The sequence below is a fragment of the Rhinopithecus roxellana genome, chromosome 11 (genome assembly GCF_007565055.1).
Source record: "Rhinopithecus roxellana isolate Shanxi Qingling chromosome 11, ASM756505v1, whole genome shotgun sequence".
In the NCBI taxonomy this organism is placed as follows: Eukaryota; Metazoa; Chordata; class Mammalia; order Primates; family Cercopithecidae; genus Rhinopithecus; species Rhinopithecus roxellana.
In genome coordinates this window covers 23871015-23891119 of record NC_044559.1, presented here as the reverse complement: position 1 = coordinate 23891119, position 20105 = coordinate 23871015, and the positions used below count along the sequence as shown (strand labels likewise).

The following is a 20105-nucleotide window of genomic DNA, read 5'->3' as shown; positions in this document are numbered from 1 at the left end:
ATAATATTAATTGAAACCTTGATTTCATTTATTTCCTTTGATGGCATAAGTTAACAGAGGTTACCTTTGAGTGGTGGAGTTACAGGTTAGTTTTATTTTCTTCTTTAGAACTTTCTTTTTCTTCACATTTCTAAAATAAGCATTGATTTCTTTATAATCATAAAAAAAGTCATTTGTTAACGTACATTTCTTGTATTCCCTTCTTTAAATGTGAAAAAAGTTGTCCTTCTGATGCCCTCTTTGTGGTATTCAAAGGCTCACCAGTGCCACCCCACCCAAGATAGCCCCATTAGCCTCTATGTAGGACCAGATTTTTTACTTTCCATTATGCTTTTATGTCCCAAGTAGCTTTAAAAAAGTCAAGAGGCTACTTGCCTGCATCTCCACTTCAGCAGAATCGCCTCTCGGCAGCGCCCCAGTCTCCAGTTCTGAGACACCTTCACCCGTTCCTTCACTGGGACACTGGTCATCCTATGTCCAGAGAGAACAAATAATCCAATCACTACAACTTATTGCCAACCACAGAAAACTCCATGGGCTTACTGAGTCAGGATTCAGGAGCATCCAGAATACAAGTAAAGAGTTAGGAGACCAGGAAGGAGTAACTGTTCTCTCTCCATACTTGACGAACTAAAAAAGCCAAGGAGAAAAGCCTGTCCTTTAAACTATTAAAAATGTCCACAGTGATGCCAAAGCAATCTAATGGAGAATGGATGACAATCCTGGAACCCCTGGATGGTCCAGATTGGGAGGAAAAAAAAAAAATGAAATGAACCCTGACCCCTACCTCACACCATACAGGAAAAGTAATTCAAAACAGGTCATAAACTTAAAATCTAAAACTATAAAGCTGTCAGAAGAAAACAAATGAAAACATCTCTTTGACTACGAAGGCAGACATAGATTTCTTAGGACACAGAAAGCAATAACAGACAAAAAAATCCAATAAATCAGACTTCATCAAATCCAAAACCTCTGTTCACCAAAATTAATACACAAGCCGTCATCTGGGAGAAAAGATTCACAGAATGTATATCTGATAGGAGTTTGTACCCTGATGAGGAAGTCCTCTCTGTATTTGTTTATATATTTTTGGAAGACCAATAAGAAACTCTCCTACATTGTTGGTGGGAAAGCAAAATGGTACAGCCATTTTGGGAAAAGGTCTGGCAGTTTATTATAAATCTAAACATATTATGTACTCTATGAACTAGCAATAACTTTAGAGAAACAAAAACACTTGCACAAGAATGTTCATAGGAGTTTTAGTAATAGCCAAAAGTGGTAAACAGCCCAGGCATCCATCAACAGGAAAGTGGATAAACACACTAGGGTAGGTTCATATAATGGAATACTACTTAGCAAGAAAAGAAAAGAAGTACTGATACACATCGTAATGTGGATGAATCACAGAAACATTATGTTGAATGAAATAAATTTTACACAAAAGAGATCATAGTGTATGATTTCATTTACATAAAGCTTGAGAAGAGAGACAACTAACCTATGGTGAAAAAAATCAGAACAATTATTACCACCAGGGTAGGGATGGAGACTGACTAGCAAAGAACATTTGGAAACTTTCTGAGGTAATATTCTATATTTAAGTCTTGAGGGGGTTTGGGTTATACAAGTGTATATGCATTTGTGAGAAATGGACCAAATGTGCAGGATGTGGTGGCTCACAACTGTAATCGCAACACTTTGGGAGGCCAAGATGGGAGGATCACTTGAGCCCAGGAAATTGAGGTTACAGTGAGCAGTAGTTCCACCACTGCACTCCAGCCTAGGGAACAGAATAAGATTCCCTCTCTAAAAAAAAAAAAGAGAAAAGAAATACATCAAATGATACACAAGATTTGTGCAGTTCACTCAAATATAAATTCACTGTATATATATTTTTCTTTAAAAAAACCCATAAACTAATATAATCTAGTCAATGATATGCATGCACATTGAAGCCTTTAGGGATAAATGTACTGATACCTGTAACTTATTTTGAAATGCATGATAAAGCAAATACAGCCAAATATTAATTGTAGAACCTAGATGGTGCATATATGAATGTTCATGGTACAATTCATTCAACTTTTCTTTTTTTTTTTTTTTTTTTTTTTTTTTTTTTTGAGGCGGAGTCTCGCTCTGTCGCCCGGGCTGGAGTGCAGTGGCCGGATCTCAGCTCACTGCAAGCTCCACCTCCCGGGTTTACGCCATTCTCCTGCCTCAGCCTCCCGAGTAGCTGGGACTACAGGCGCCCGCCACCTCGCCCGGCTAGTATTTTTTGTATTTTTAGTAGAGACGGGGTTTCACCGTGTTCGCCAGGATGGTCTCGATCTCCTGACCTTGTGATCCGCCCGTCTCGGCCTCCCAAAGTGCTGGGATTACAGGCTTGAGCCACCGCGCCCGGCCTCATTCAACTTTTCTATGAGTTTTAAATTCTTCAAAACATTGGAGGGCGAGTGTCAACAGTACTTTCTGGGTGAGCTGAGTTAACAGCAATAAGACAGCACACAAGCAACAGGAATGGCACTGTTTGGGGATGGGTTAATAGGCAATAGGGAGAAGAGCTCTAAGTCCCTTAGAGAGTATACCTTTGAAGAGAATTTTGAAATCATGAGCAAGAATTTGAAAATTCCATTTTAGGCTCCCATATATCTCCTGTGTCTCCTTAGGCTTGCCTCACTGCCCATACAAGGTACACTGCTTGGGACACAGAGTGATAACTGCCATGTCTGCCTGGAAATTTGCTGGCCAGGGAGAGATACACTCATTTCTTCCAGCCTCTTCACATTTACCACATTTTACTAAAAGCCAGCAAACAAGTCCGGCTTTCAAGATTCTAACGGACACAGCTTAGAAAGAATGGTTTTGGCAGGCAGAGAGAAGATACCTACTTCATTTTTAGCTAAATAACACTCTGCCTCCTGGTGTTATTTCATTTATTTATTTGTATAGAATAATTATTTTTGGTTAATAAAGTAATAAATGCACAGGATTTAAAAAAACACACAGATAGTATGAAAGGTTAACAATGCAAAAGTGAGTCTTTCTCGAAACCCCTAGCCAAGACTCTCCCTCTCTAGAGACAACTATGTATTCACTGTAGATAAGTATATATGCATGTTGCCCAGGCTGGTCTCCAACACCTGGCCTCAAGCAATCCTCTTGCCTTGGCCTCCCAAAGTACTGGGATTACAGGCATGAGCCACCACACCTGGCCAACTGAATACTATTTTTAAATGATATAGAATGTTATAAATCTCTCTGGATCATTATTCCAATTGCAATTTATTTAACCAACATTTAATGTGGTGTTTACAATATGCCAGGCACTGTTTTCATTTGCCCAATGCCTTACGCATATCAATAAGTGCTGATAAAGAGCAATTATATTTCTTATATTTCTAGAAAGTATATTCCTAGGAAGTATATTCTTTTCAATTGGAAATAAGCAATAAGCAACTGACTTTGATTTTAAAAAAAGAAAGCAAGAAATGGCCCAAACTGATATGAATTTAATAGATAATAAACAGAAAATTGTAAACTAAGGAAAAAATCACTTTAATTAGTGCTATTAGGTTTGTATAGCACGTTGACTTTATTAGAAAGAAAGGAGAGAGGGAATAAGAATATGAGTGGCTAGAAAGAACACTGGAAGGATAAAATAAAATACCCATAGTTAACTGTGGGTAGTCAACTTTGGGTGTTTTTATTTTCTCCTTTATGTTTTTACACATTTTCTAATTTTTCTTTTTTAAAAATTTTTTAATTTCAGTAGCTTTAGGGGTACAAGTGGTTTTGGTTACATGGATGAATTGTATAATGATGAAGTCTGGACTTTTAGTATACTAGTCACCTAAGTAGCGTATGTTTTGTACCCAGTAGGTAATTTTTCTATCACTCACCCCCCTCCCACCTTCCTCCCTTCTGAATCTGCAATGTCCATTACACCACTCTGTATGCCTGTGTGTACCCATGCCTTAGCTCTCACTTATAAGTGAGAACATGCAGTATTTGGTTTTCACTCCTGCATTACTTCATTTAGGATAATGGCCTCCAATTCCATCCAAGTTATGTCATTCCTTTTTATGGCTGAGTAATATTCAAATACTCATTAAAATAGTAATAATAAATGCTGTTGACAAAACTTGTTGAATATCAATAGAGAAAAAAACTGATTTAGATTGCCATCTCATACCACAATATAATAAATTCCAAAAATATGAGGGTGAATTTAAAAGTTTAACTAGAAAAAAACAAGATATATACATATTTCAATGACGAGCAGAGATAATTTCCCAACTGAAATGGGGATAACAGAAATTATTCTATTGAAGCAACAGAAATGTATCAATTATAAAGTATTTGAGTTCAATGCTATAAATTTGAAATGCTACATAAAGGGAAAAAAGATTAAAAGCAACAGAGTAGGGGAAAAATTTTAACTAACACTATAAACATAAGTTTTATCTCTAAAACTTTTAGGGAGCTGATAAAAATCTCTCAAGATAACACCCTGTCTCCAATACCCTATCATCCATGTCTGACAGAGGAAAAGGACAGTCACAGTGTTCACATGGTAAAACACTGGAGGAAACATCCCCCAAGAATAGTTTACAGGTATGTACATTAAAACAATTTTTAAAGTACCACCCCACATCTATTAAGTAGAAAAAACTAACACTAGCTTTAATTTGATAGAAGAGTATGGATTTGGTTACATGTTGCTTACAGCACATTCAGCTGGTACAGTCTTTCAGAAAGGAATTCTGTTAAGACAAAAGTCATTAAATGACAGCTTATGATCTAGCATTTCTACTTTGAGCACTTTATCACGAAGAAATAATTCAAAAGAAAAAATTTTACAAAGATATTTTTAGCTGCAGCTATATATTAGAGCTAAAATCTGGAAACAGCCCGAAGGTCTGTCTGTGGGGGAGAATAGTATACTAATGCAATGGAATATACTGCCACTAGAAATGACAAATGTGAGGATTGCAAAACATTTTGGCAACAACTATAGCAAGTAATGGTATTTTTAAAACAAAGTTAAATTTACAAAGGTAGAGGTGGGGAGACTACATAAAATTATGCCTCCATAAATAACAGGTTGAGGCCAGGCGCCGTGGCTCACAACTGTAATCCCAGCACTTTTGGAGGCCAAGGAGAGTGGATCACCTGACATCAGGAGTTCGAGACCAGTCTGGCCAACATGGTAAAACCCTGTCTCTACGAAAAATGCAAAAATTAGGCAGGTGTTGTGGTGGGCGTCTGTAATCCCAGCTACTTGGGAGGCTGAGGCAGGAGAATCACTTGAACCTGGGAGGCAGAGGTTGCAGTGAGCCGAGATTACACCATTTCATTCCAGCCTGGGTGACAGGAGCAAAACTCCGTCTCAAAAAGTAATAATAATAATAACAGGTCTAAAGATGTTAATAGATGGTGTTTTATTAAGTGATCAGTTGTTGAAAATATATCACATAATTGTTGATGGTTATGTCTTCCTATTTACCTTTAACTAAAGAGCAGATTAAATAAAATTGAAAAAGCACAGAAGGCAGGCTCAGGAAACTGGGATCTATATCCCAATTCTACCACCTACTAATTATACAACCCAGGTAACTAACTTCTCTAATTATCCATTTCTTCACCTATAAAATGAGGATAATATTTCATACAATTGTTTTCAAAAATGACACCTAAAACGAAGTACAGCATATGTCATAAATCACTACAAAAAAGTTAATTATCTTTACATAAGTATAAGTAGCAGATAATATCCATTAATGATGTCGGCACTAATGTGACTCTAATAATCATTCGTTTTTCTTCTAACTAGTTTAGTTATAACTATTAGAAATTATTCCTCCAATATCAAACTTTTTTATCTTTCAGGCTGAACAATTAGGACTTGGCTATACACATGTTAAGGCTAAAATCTTTTACTGAATTATTCTATTGGGTGAATGTAGTCCCTGGTTTTAAATCACTATAGAGCCACCTACACTACCAGACTACTACTGAGGACAGTTAAAGATACTTAACAGGATGGGCCAAAGGAACTGAAATCTAACCAAAAAAAAAAAAAAAAGACTTCCTGTCTAATCTTATCTGCAAATCCCTCCCAGATATAAAGGAAGAAACTGTTTACAGTTATGTCTCTTCTCTTGAATTAGGTCTAAAATTAATGAGTAGTGATGAAACTAAAAAAGGAATATTCTGGATCATAGCAGGAAGAAAACAAAAGCAAAAGAATGAATATATTTCCTGAATTGGAATAAGGACAGCACTTCTCTCATCTCCCTGGTCACTTAACTGCCATGTGACACTTTACTAGGGGTCAAAACACTCTCCTGAGGGTTTGATCATAGCACCAAGAAACTTTCAAAGTTGAACTTTAGAAGCTGCTACCAAACAGCAGGTGCAGGCATCCTCTCCCAAGATGAATATCATAATCAAAATACTTGGCTGTAGTCCTTCAAATTTAGACTTTGAAAAAAAAAATTCAATTTGGCTTTGACTTGAAAAAGCTCTACTTTGTTAAAAACAATTTAACAACTCAGCTTTTTCATATCTTTTGTCTAACCATCTTGAATGGTTACAGTTTCCCTAACTGTTGGCCAAATCATATCTATATCTTCATTGGTTTCAGGACCTGAAAAATCCAAAGAAATTTTTTAAATATCTCCTTTCTCTGAAAACAGGTATCCCTCCATCCCTATGGGAATGTGTCACTGCCAGTCAAAGGGGGTCAGTAGAACAAGGCAGCAGAAGAAAAGTACCTGAGAAGACAGAAGTAGGTGCCCCTTGGAATACACCAGGGACCCTTGCTCCCATCCTTGAAGCGGCCTCTGGCCAGCCATTTCTCCATATGGTTACTAATGTAAAGTGAGGGTGCTCCTCTCAAAAAAATGATTAGTGCCCTGTAAATAAATCTCTCCGTGGATGTTAACGCACAGAGGACCTGGCCCCGTGGGCCTGGCTGAACTGCCATTTTCCCAGCCCTCCTTCTCTTGCCTCAGGCTCATTTTTCCACTAGGCCCCCTCCCTCTCAGCTTTCCGGCACTTAGTAACCATCAGAGTTTGCATTCCTGGGCATATGACCTATTTTAAACAAAAACAATACAACATGCACCCACAGTAAGCTATCTGGCCCCTTAAAATCTTGGCAAGTGAGTCCAGAGGGACAGAAATTAATCTAGGCAGTTATCTAGAATGACCTTTCATTTCCCCTCTCCTTGTTCACACCCAAAACCAAAAGCAAATAAATAAACCTAGTCTGAAGAAAAATGGCTGGGGGGAAGGAAGGGGAAGTGTAGGTATATCGAAGAGGTCTCAAACTACATATCTCTGAGATCAGAAAACTCCTGGAACACAGATCAATTTCCCTCTCTGTCCCATCTCGCAGCTTGATTCCCCTGGAAGCTACCAATGCTGACCAACTGCATGGATGGCATGATTTCCATAAGCATAACATCCTGCTGATTTGGACGTAAACTTAGGAAAGGAAAGTGTCTCCAAGTGTAGAACAAGGCCATATCAAGGGGCACTGGGCCAAGGGTTACATACAATGCTTGGGGTTTGGAATTTTATTTTATTTTAATTAATTTATTTTTTTTTGAGACAGGGTCTCACTGTGTCACCCAGACTGTAGTGCAGTAGTGCAATCTGGGCTCACTGCAACCTCTACCTCCCAGACTCAAGTGATTCTCCTGCCTCAGCCTCCCAAGTAGTTGGGATTACGGGCACATGCCATTACTACCCAGCTAATTTTTGTATGTTTAATAGAGATGGGGTTACACCATGTTGGTCAGGCTGGTCTTGAACTTCAGACCTCAAATGATCCACCTGCCTCGGCCTCCCAAAGTGTTGGGATTACAGGCATGAGCTACAGCACCCGGGCCTTGGGGCTTGGAATTTTAAATTAACACTATATCTTGATTTCTCTTATCTTCTTTCTCTCCAGATTTTTCCCCAGATTGCCTATTCTCACCAGTTCTATCAATGCTAACAACTTGGCTTTAGTGTAAAGTATTTAAGCAGTCAAAGATAAGAACCTTCTAACTTTTCATTTATACTTGCATTAGCCTGAATCTTCCAATAGCTTCAGTAGCAGAGGTTTATAATTAAGGTTCAAAAAAATTAATCAAAAATCTTTATATCATGTTAAATTGCTTATCCTTTTGACCAAGGAACAGAGAATAGCCCCAAAATTCAGAGTGAAGGGAGACTGTAGGAAACATGCCAGCATGAGGACAAGACCATGCACAAAGAGGGCATGGAGCTGACTGAACTGACCCACAGCTCCCTTGAAAGACCCCCAACTGTCAACCCACTTTACCCATTCAACTCACTTTTCATGCTTCACACTATGCAACTGGACTCCCACCAAGCCAATCTCTTCCACGTCCATTCATACACCCACACTTTCACCGATATTGCCAGCCCCAGCCTACCTTTGCCCCTGACTGCTACTTCTGGGGACTAGTCAAATTCATCCATTCTTTAAAATCTAGATAAAGCCTCTACTTCTGTGACTCTTCCAAACATGACATCTGAACTGTGAGAGGGAACCTACCATACACCTAGGCATTGCTAGCTTTTCACAGCTATACATCATCTTTTTTGTCTAATTTAGTCATAAATTCCACAGGATCAAGTCTTAAACCACTTTGTGCTTCTAAAAGTGGCTCTCAACCATCACTGGGCAGACAAGTGATATAGCAGTAACCCTGAATAAGTGCACCACCAAATTTTAAACAATATATAGAATTTATTTTTGTTCAACTAACAATCCACACTTTTACAGGGATTTCTATCAGACATTAAGCCGAAATATTGCCCATGATACAATTTGCTGAAAATAAAATAAAGATTGCATGTTCAGAGGAACATATATGAACTTTACCTCAAAGGATATAAGAGAACAAGGTCAGGGCTGCAAACAATACTGTTCAAACAGTAACACACCAGGGGGTGAACAAGTAAATAGTATAAATAATCGTGAACAGGTTTTTCAATTTTCTGAAACTTGCTTCTAAAAAAAAAATGACATTCACCTTTAATCCTTTAATGTACTATCAAAAATTCTAACATCATACAAAACTATGTCTTTAACACAAAAAGGGAGAACCATGGTCCTAGCATAATAGGTATTTTGATAGACATTGCTTAGGAACTGCTCAAGCAAGAGTTTCCAAAAACATCGTTCTCCATTTGATAAGTCACACTTTGAACAATACCTGTAGCTCCAAAGGCCCTTCCTTAAAATGTATAACATACCACATCTTCAAGAATTCAACCAAAGTCTCCAAATTCTTATTCTAGAGAAGCTCAAGGGAAGAAATCTGAGCAGATAAAGTATCTTAACATGGCACCCACATGTCGAAGATGTCTAAACAGTTTCAGAAGCACTGAGCATAACCCTGGTCCTTTATATGCATGAGCTTAAATTCAGAACTTGGCTGTGTTCACATCCTTTTCCTCCTGGCTTTGGTTAGGCTCTGTATTTGCACGGCACTTGACCAGTATGTGTGTTCTGCAAGATGTTAAAGAGATATTTAGCAGTGAAAAAGAGAATTTCATGGTCAAAACATTTTGCACAATGCTGGCTGAAACAAAATCAAACAGGTCCCTCTATCACAGGACTTGCCAGTGCCTTTAATCCCCAATGGACATTGTGATCCCTAAGAAAGGGAATGTGGCGCATAGCATTTTCCCCCACTCATTTGATTACAGAATTAGTTTTTCAAGAATCCCACAATACAACTTTTGGAAAGACTGATCTGGTACTTTCTAAAAATGAACAATGGCAAGAAAGATGCCAATTTTGGGGGGGCAGGGAGCGGTGAACAGGCCTTCCTCTAAGTGAGTCATGAATTAGGCACTAGCAGACTAAGAGGTAAACTTTGTTCTCATACCTTCAAAATGATTTTTCCCTAGACTCCTCATCTGATATGTGAGAAATAATTATACTGCTTTGCTTCCCAGGGTTGTTTTTTATTGTTTTTAATCACGAAACTGTGTTCTATATTAATCATCAAAACAGGTTCTCAACCCAAGTGACCAGACTTCAAAATCCCTGATGCCCTTCCAGCCTGAATGAAGGGATGAGGAGAATATGAACCAGACATCACCCAGAAAGTTTTTACATATCCAGCTTCTAGGCCATTACGATAAAGTCAAACTGCATGCAAGATAAGGGATGAAGTTCTCCCTTAGCAACTCACTTCTGGAGGGGACAAAAACACATACCACCCATATCTGAACCTTGATTCAACTTTTTGACGTAGACTTTCTAAAGGAAAACTCAAAGAAACATGGGAGGTCAAAGCTGGAACTACAGGGAAAAAAGAAAAAGAAGTATTCAAAGACTATTTCCCTTTCTTTAAGGAGAATGAACTCATTACAGGGTTAGTGAGCAGGGGAAATATCATTCCTTTCAGGGAAACAGCTTTCCAGGAAAAGTATCTCAACATATTTACTATAAAACAATTTAATTTCCCTGTCCCATCACCTGCCACCCCATCCTCATCCCCCTACAAAACCCACAGATTGTGGATTTCCTCTCATTCTTGGCAGAGTTACCAGAAGAAATACAATACCCCCTTCGGACTGCTCCCAACAGCTGCTGGAAAAAGACGGGGGAGCTGGGGGTATCCCTCCAAAGCTGCCTCTAAAAATGACCATTCCCTCTTCCAACTCATATAGCCAGTGAGCATAAGACTTCTATTTCTCTGCTTTCTTAAAGCAAGGGGAGACCACAAAAGCAACAGCGTACCCTAATCCAAAATACTTGCTTCCGGCCCATCTGTTCTCCTCAATATGACTCTAAACTGAAGCTTCTGTACAGTAACCACCATTCTATTTCTCCCCTAACATGTAAGTATTAAAACAATCATCTACTACCTCGCAAAATCAGTATTTCTTATTTGTTTGTTTAATCTACCAATCTCCAAGTTAGGGTTCCTATCAAACTCCTATTCACTGTAATTTCCTATCTCTGCCCACCTGTCCCAATACCACACACTTCATACAAATAAGAATCCCCCTATAGGTCAAGAGACTTGAACAACAAAAGTCTAGGAACAAATTCATCAATGGCTACCCTACACCTCAGCCCTTGCCCAATATCATCACACACTAAATCCTCTTCAATTCTGTCTAAAAACGCCCCATCACCAGGCAACAGGAGACATCCAATTATCCTTCAGCCTCTCAGCTGGGACCACCAACAAAGAAGTTCATGGATGTCAACTGGGGGCACAGGCAATATCTCTCTTTGCCGAGGAGAAACTAGAGAGAACCTCCAGCATCATTCCCCAAAGGTGACAGCTAGGGTTGAGTGAAGACCGTGAAAACTGTACAAGAGCTGGGGGAGAAAATATAATGTAAGGAATGATTTGGAATCAGGGGCAGGAGAAGGCGGAGGGATGAACTGGCTGACCCCAAATGTCTTTTCCATCTCTAACTCCTATGATTCTTTGACCTCCAATTTTGTGCTGTGGACAAGGAATGGAAAGTCAACAGACATGGTGATGTTTTGAAAGAGCCTGGCAGTCTGCTCTTGTCATTTAGTGGCCTTTGCATGTATTTTTTAAGGTGTCTCCAAGCCCTGTCTTCATTTCACAGTTGTCACCTTTCTCAGCAATTTGAGCTCATGTCAAATACCAAAAAAGAAGATGAAGAAGAAAGAATGTGCTGGCAATTAATTGTGGGCTAAAGAGGGACAGCAGGCACAGGGGCCCATTGGGTGGGCCCAGACTTCCAGGGAGGGCAATGTGGACAGTCTGGATAAAATGAAGAACTGACTAAAAATTGAGACAAGGCAGCCAAACCTCTCACAGGAGGTAAATTCTTTCTCCAGATAGTCTCCTACTCATTTTTAGAGAAAGCTCAAGTATTTACATGATTCAGGGTACATAAACATATTCTTAATTACCATAACCATCTTGATTCAATTGATTACAATTGGAGTTCCATCTGAGCAAGACTGCTGAATAGGAAGGACTTTCCTTAAGAGTAAACCAAATCTTAGGATTCTCAACCTTGACTCATGGTTGACATACCTGAGGTAAATTCTGAAGCTTAGCAAAAGTCAGTTTCTGCAGATCAAAGTGGGGAGTCTGCCAATTTTCACTGAAAATTCAAAACCCAATTTTCTCCTCTTTTTTTCAAACAGTTGATCTCATCTTAATTTTCAAATATTTTTGGAGCCTGGTCTCAAGAAGAATCTGCCTAAATTTCTCACTGTTCCATGGTTACATGTCAGGACCAGAAACTAATCCAGTGCCAGGGTCAACCCAGAGCTAAGGTTAAGTTGTCACACACAAGTAATTCTTTTCTAAGTCACACATTCAAAAATAATTTTTTAAAAAACCTGTATACTGACTCAGTGACCTCACTGTCAGTTGGGGATTTCAGCAGCTCAAGCACAATCTTTACCTTAGATGAAGGTTCCAGGTGCAAAAAAAAAAAAAAAAAAAAAAAAAAAAAAGTATGGAGTACTGAAATATTTTCAGAGCTCTCATTACAGTATGAACTTATACTACAGATTGCTCATCTCACAGACTGTGAAGACATTGGGTTTCTCCATGTTTCTGTCTTGAAAGCTAGAAAATTCAGCCCCTACCACTCAAGTTTTACAAGACTGGAAAGGATATAAACAGCTTCTGTATTCTCATGGTCTTAGAGAAGGCTTCTTCCATTCTTCCAGTTCGCATTTGGAGGTAGTGACTGCACTAGACCATGTCCTGCTTCCACAGGTGTACTGTTTTATTTTGAACCTGTAAACTAAACTCTATTTTATTAACTCATAGAAACTATTAGAAATAAGGCCTTTCCAAATGCTAAAGACAATAAATACATCCATATATGAAATCATTCCATGAATCAGAGAACAAATAAGTGACTCTCCTCCCTGGGAAAGGCAGAAAACTGGAGAAAGCCTAAGCTACTTTGAGTTGTTAATTGTTTTCTGAAGATCACAGTTTAGGCCTTAAATGTAACCAGTTAGCAATACCTTCTCCATTCAGAGTAGGAAACTAGTTAGGAAACTATATGCTTTCTGGGCCAAGAAAATGCTCTTAGGCACAATCATTTTAAAACAAATAAACACACTCTGCTTATCTGTGTCTATCTCACCACTCTGGACGTTAATCATCACTGAAACAGATACCCCAGGCCCCCAGCCTCAAACAGCTCCAAGGCTACAGGACCCCTCCACAGGAATGAATGTACATGCCAGGACAAACACCTCAGGAGCCTCACTCCCTGAACACCTATTGTTAATTCCAGGCAAATCTATCATAGGCAAATGCAAGACAGCACCCAGATACTGCTCAAAGGCTATTTAAAATAAAATTCCTGTTTGACAATATGTAGCACTTCATTCGGGAGGAAGAGGATCAAGTAAGCTTTCTTTAACGTAAGACTGGCAGTAGAATATTTTAAAAATAGCTTTACATGCACAGATATACTTTTTCTCTCCATTATTTGCATTTGTTAATTTTCAGTATCAGAATTTGCAGATAGCACTCCTGTTCTTCCCCTGTCATACTGTCTACTTCTTGCATTCAGCCTACATTATCAACTGACAGCTGAATTCCACTGTCTTGTTCTTGTAAACGGAACTAGGTTAGTTTATCCTGTTACTCTTTAGGGAAAATTTGAAAGACTGCTATATGAAACATTTCTTTGATTTTTATTGTTATATTCAGGATATTTCTATTCCAACAGGCTTCATAAAATTTCCACACAAAACTGATTTTAAATCAGATGACTGACTCCAACTATCTTTGCGTCCCTTTAAAAAGAAAAAAGAAAAAAAAAGCTTAGTACCTATTAGTGTTCACTGTTCAGGCAAAAGGGAAGCAAATTGTTTGTTTGTGGTTTTAAAGTGGCCAGAATGCCTTCAAGCACAAGTATAAGACCATTAGCAAATCACAAGGAACCAAAGCAGTTCATCTTACTCAACAAAGCTATGATCAGTTAGGAACAGCCAAACTGAATGGGACTTGCCCTGGGCCGGAAGGTCAGTAAACCTTAGCAGTTTGTGTTTCTGAGAATCAAGAGGCTCTTCATCCCCAAGTGCAGGCCCTAAGTCCACAAGTTCTGCTGTCATGTTTCCAAAAACATTCAGGACAGGTGAGAGAAACCAAGCAGACTGTGTGTGTGTGTGTGTGTGTGTGTGTGTGTGTGTGTGTGTGTGTTCCCCTTTGTCTTTAGGCAGCACCTCTAAGTCAAACCATCCCCACTTTTGCTATATACAGACTACCTAGAGGAGAACCCAAACAATTAAAAAGTTCCATTTTACAATTTATTGAGTGCCTGCTATGTGCTTAATGCTGTACTAGCCAGCATTCTACATTTAAGCCTCATTTTATCAGGCAAGGTTATTCCCATTCTTTATAGGTAATAAAACCTAGGGCCAGTGAGGTTATGTGGCTTCTGATCAAATCCAGTTTTGTGTAATGCTGATAAAAACTCATCTCACTTATCTAGTCTGCAGTTAATTAGCCCAAAGCATGAACAACAGCCCTGCCACTATCCACGCAGCCATACTCTTGCTGTACTTTGGGCCCGGCTTTGCTGACTCCCTAAGTGGACTGGGGTGCATGCCTTCTTCCTCCAGGGATGACAACCACCTCTCTCTGTGGCTTATTAAGTCTCTGCAGCTGTCCAGAAACGGACCACACTGGTAAACATTCTCTCCACCTGCTGTAACACGCGTAACTTCTTCCCTCAACCCAGAAAACCCGAGCACTGACCCTGCTCTTTATCAAGTGCTATGGTAAAACAACTTCCCTAGAAGGCCAGGACACCTTACCCTAGGACACAGGCGAGAAATCAAAACACACATGTCTAATAAATAATAAAGCCATATCATTTGGCAATCTCAAAGCATTTTACACCATAAATTCACTTTCATTTTTGTTATTACTGCTACAGAATGTAGATTCATTCCCAGTATCTCTCTTTTAGAGCATTTGAAAATAAACACCAATTCTTTCATTCATTCACTCAATCTCTATATGAAGAGAGAGAAAGGCAAACTTTGCCTTGGCTGGCTTGGGTTCCAGTTGTTTTAGACTTCTCTTATAGGTCAACTGATAATATTCTTTGAAATAGTTATTCTCATAAGAAAGGAAGAGAATAAAAAACTATTTCTGCAGGTGACAAGACTGCATGCCCAAGAAGTCCCAAGGAATCATTATCATGAACAAAATCATCCTAGAATAAAAAGAATAAAAAACCATCAAATTCAAAATTTACAAAAGTAATCTTCTACATTCAGTAATACCCAGCCAGAAAACATACCGAAGAGAGTATATTTGCAATAAAAACGAAATGCATAACATATTCAGAAATACATAGCAGTGCAACAACAGATATGTGAGAACTTTATCATGAAAACCACAAAAGTCCTTGAAAAAGTACAGAATTTTTTTTTGACGGCGAGTTGAACAGAAGTGTAGAGGTGACACACACACATAAATCCAACAGGATAATCTTACCCTGACAGATTACTAGACTCCATCAAAAAGTAACAATATTTAAAATACTATGGAAATGGAAAACTGTATCAGTGACACACAATGAAGAGTTCAGATACAGATCCAATATACACACATATATGTATGTGTATATACATGTGTATATTATATTATATATATATATAAAAACTTACTATATGGCAAAATAAGCTTTCCAAAACAAAGGAAAAGAGAATTACTTAACAAAGTTGTAGTGATAACTAAGGTAGCTGTTGAGGCTACCTAACAAGAATAGTAAGTTGAATTCACCTCTTGCACCAAAAGTGGTATTGATGAAAGTGTTAACTATTAAAAAATCAAATTAGGCCGGGCACGGTGGCTCACCCCTGTAATCCCAGCACTTTGGGAGGCCAAGGCAGGCGGATAACCTGAGGTCCAGAGTTGGAGACCAGCCTGACCAAAATGGAGAAACCCTATCTCTACTAAAAATACAAAATTATCTGGGTGTGGTGGTGCATGCCTGTAATCCCAGCTATGCAGGAGGCTGTGGCAGGAGAATCGCTTGAACCCAGGAGGCGGTTGTGGTGAGCCGAGATCAAACCACTGCACTCCAACCTGGGCAACAAGAGTGAAACTCCGTCTCAAAAAAAAAAAAAAAAATCAAATTTGTAAGAAAACCAGTGGGAAATAGATTTATCAGGTCTGTGGAGGAATTATAAATTTCTCAGCTTTGGAGAAAAAAAGAGAAAAAAAAAATCACAAAAGACTGGCAGAGCCTAATAAAGTGTAAAACAGTAAAGTACAATGAATTGACCGGGAAAAATATCTGGTTCAAAGATGACAGACTAGATTCTAACATCTAAGACCCACAAAGATTCCAAATTTATAGGAAAAACACAAAGACCCCAGTAATAAATGGGCAAAGAGTGGGAACAGACAGTCTCGGAGGTGAAACAAACACATGGGAATATATTTATCCTGGCCAGTGGTAAAAGACATGCAAAATAACACAACTTTGGTACCTTAAATGACCACTAAAGTAGCAAAGATTTTCTAAATTCTCACCTAAAATTTGTTCACTCTGTGCTGTTTCCACTATAAAGTGGTACAGCACCTCTGCAAACCATAACCTTTGCTATAATGCCACCTTGAGACTTTATCCTAAGGAACTAATTTTTTTTAAATATATATGGTATGACATGTGACTTATACTTCAGTAAAGCTGTTACTCAAAAATGCATCATTTCATTATCTATAATAACAAAAAGCTGAACACAACATGTAAGTTTAATAGTAGAGGGATGTTCTTTAATCTCATTATGGGACAGCTCACAAACATTTACTATGTACCTATTCTGTCAGGATCAGTAAGACAGCAACTATGTGTGCAACTGAAAAGTTTTTTAAATTAAAATAATTGTCTAGAGGTGATGGTATTATGGCTTTTTATGTTTTTAAAAACGTTCTTTGTCATAATGTACTAGAAAGAACTACTTTTTAAAAAACGGGTGGAAGAGGGGGCAATCTGAAAGGTCTTACTCCCTCAATTCCCTACATGTTTTTTCCTTCCTATTTAACAGCTTAAGTGGTTCAGAAAAGTTTTTCATTCACAGGTCTCAGACCCTACCAAAAACAGGCCAAATTGCAATACCATGTCTTGTGCACATCCTGGACCGACTCCAGCCTCCTGCCTCAAGCAGGCCCCCTTTTTCGTATCGCTCTGCCTGTCTGAAGTCATAAACTATGGCTGAACACTGGGACCGAGGGCCTTGCATTAAGGTCCGAGCCCTGAAGCTTAACAACCTTTAGAAAAGGGTAGGGAGGATGAAAGATGAAAAGTCCACAAAAATTTATGATAGACCACTTAAGGAACCTGGGTCCTAGACCTGGACTGGAGGAGTCGTCCAAAGCACGAAGGAACCACATAGACCAAACTGGCTCCTCTGGGGCTAAGGAACCCGGCAGCTAAATCTCTGCAAAAAGACACAATCGAAAGCTTTAGGGATTGCCTAAGATGGCTAATTGTGAGGAGCGGCCCACCGGGTAGGGTGCCTACTGAGGGATGCTCTCGGGAGGCTGCCTCAGATGGAGGCCTTGGGGAGAAGGGGCAAAAGGGCCCCCGAGAGTGCTTGGGAAGGGGTGTAGGCGGAGGCCAGCTGTAGGCCTAGGAACTCGGAGTGCGACACGACCCCGGGCCGACCAGGCCGCGGCGCCCCGCCCTTTCCCGGGACGCGGGGCCGGCCCGGGGCGGGGAGCGGGCGGGCGAGCGGACGCTTACAGGTCGGTGCCGAGCCGCGTGAAGCCGGAGTTGAGCGAGGCCCGGGCTATCCGGCGCCAGAGCAGGTCGCAGCTGGTGAAGCGCCGCAGCCAGCGGCACACCTGGGCCAGGCGGCCGAGGGCCCGCATGTCCAGGTAGGAGCAGATGAGCAGCAGCAGCTCCTCTGGCAGGCGCCAGAGCGCAGGCCCCGCGGCTGGGCGGGCGGCCGACTCCCGAGCCGCCTCCTCCTCCTCCTCCTCCCCGGCCGCCGCCGCCATGGCCACCCCTGTCCCCGGGATGTCGGCCCAAGCCTGACCCCCTCGTCTCTGTGCTCTTCCCGGCCTGGCGCCCTCCCGCCGCCTAGTCCTGACCCTCCATGCCTCCTTCTTCCTATACTCTCTTCCTTGTGCCTCCTTCCCGGCCCCTGCACTCCCCTCATCTCCCTTGATGATGCCTCTCGCCCCTTCCTCCACGCTTCCGCCTCCCTCTGCTTCCTCCTTTGGGCATGCCCTCGCTCCCGCCTCAGCCTCCGGCCCCGCTGCCTCCTTCGCCGTCTGTGGCCCGGGCTTCCCTTCCGCCCCGCTTCCTCTTCCGCCTTGCCCCGCTCTCGCTTTTCCCTTCCCCTTCCCTTTCCTTCGCTTCCCCCTCGCCACCCTCCCTTCCTGCAGCTTCCTCGCCTCTCCGCCCTCGCCCTCGCCCGGCCCGCCGTTCCCGGGGGGCCCCGAGCGGCCCTGGCTGCCCATGAGCGGCGACGGGGCCGGCCCGACGCGGAGCCCAGCCCGAGCCGCCACCGCCGCCGCCCCGGGAGGAGGCGACACCATGTCGGACCGGGTCACATGGGGCGGCGCGGGCCGAGCCCTGGGCACGCCCCTCACACCTGCGGCCTTGGAGCCACTTCGGGGTGCGGGCCGGGGCCGGGGCGCGGACACCATCCCCGCAAACCCGGGAGCCCTTGGTGGAAGCACAGGAGTTCGAGTTGCAAACACGTGAGGCCGGTTTCAGGGCCCTGCCTAAGGCCACAAGAGGACCTGCTGCCCTCAGGAAGCGGCCATTTGGAGCACCTGTCCTCAAGAAGCCCGTAGTTGGGTGGCCTTCCCCCTCTAGGTGCCCTCCTCTTCCTCGAGTGATGCCTCCTATCCACAGGCCACATGTGAGGGCCCAAAGAATCTGCAGCCCTAGAAGTTGACAGGTTCCAAAGCTTAGGTTCTCACACAGGCCTGGAAGCACGGTCCTGGTGTGAGCTTGGGTATTAGACATATTTGGGGATTTGCAGTCTTCTAGATCCTGAGTCCATAACTTCAAAAACAGTCATGTATCAGGAAATGGCACAGCTAGGGATTCTTATCAGTCACCACCCAAGTGCAAGTTGATTCTCCGAGGACTTAGCATCCATTCTTCATACCACCCATTCGATTCACATGGCATTAATCTGAAGGGAGAGCTACTGAGGTCTAGACCTGTGCTGTCCAACAGTGTCCTCCCTAGTCACATGTGGCTGCTGAGCATTTGAAATTTGGCTAAAACAAATTGAAATGGGCTATGAGTGAGAAATGCACACCAGATTTTGAAGCCATACCAAAAAAAATGCAAAATATCTCATTAATAATTTTATATTGATTACATGTTGAAGTGTTCATATTTTGGATACGCTGTATTGGGCTAAATAAAATATATTTTATTTTATTTATTTATTTATTTATTTATTTTTGAGATGGAGTCTTGCTCCGTCGCCCAGGCTGGAGTGCAGTGGCCGGATCTCAGCTCACTGCAAGCTCCGCCACCCGGGTTTATGCCATTCTCCTGCCTCAGCCTCCCGAGTAGCTGGGACTACAGGCGCCCGCCACCTCGCCCGGCTAGTTTTTTGTATTTTTTAGTAGAGACGGGGTTTCACCATGTTAGCCAGGATGGTCTCGATCTCCTGACCTCGTGATCCGCCCCTCTCGGCCACCCAAAGTGCTGGGATTACAGGCTTGAGCCACCGCGCCCGGCCAATACAATATATTTTAATGTAACTACTAGAAAATTTAAAATTATACATGTGACTTGCATTTGTGGTTCGGGTTATTTTTCTATTAGCATTGGGCTAGGCAGTAAAACTTGGAGGAGGGGAGGAAGATGCCTATTTCTGTCTGTTTATCCTGTACTCCAAATCCAGATAGGAGGGACTGGGGAGTTTTCTTTTGTACTTACATCTTAACACCCATTTTCAGGGAGCGGGAAAGAATAAAAATCGACCCCGAAATTATTCAACACCTAGCATAGCCAAAGGGAGATCTAAGAAGCAACTACATTGTATTATGGTGCTGCAAGAAGCATCGTGTAACAAGGTCAGACCGGAATCTGGCTTTGCCCTA

The 20105-nt window shown here is 41.3% G+C and overlaps 1 protein-coding gene across 5 annotated transcripts in view; it reads right to left on the bottom strand.

Annotated features, from left to right (window-relative positions):
• FBXW4 (F-box and WD repeat domain containing 4) overlaps nt 1-18976 on the bottom strand; it is an 86607-nt gene extending 67631 nt beyond the window's left edge. For 2 of the 5 annotated variants that reach the window (XM_010356129.2, XM_010356130.2), the window contains exons 1-2: nt 17773-18976; nt 376-471 (exon numbers count right to left, since the gene is read on the bottom strand). In XM_010356129.2, the coding sequence (XP_010354431.2) occupies nt 376-471; nt 17773-18683 (1007 nt within the window). In that variant the 5' untranslated portion in view covers nt 18684-18976. Of the gene's footprint in view, nt 1-375; nt 472-17145; nt 17340-17380; nt 17400-17772 lie in introns of those variants that run through there. The other 3 variants (XM_030940376.1, XM_030940378.1, XM_030940377.1) reach the window with 3 other exon arrangements.
• Between the last annotated feature and the right edge of the window lie 1129 nt (nt 18977-20105).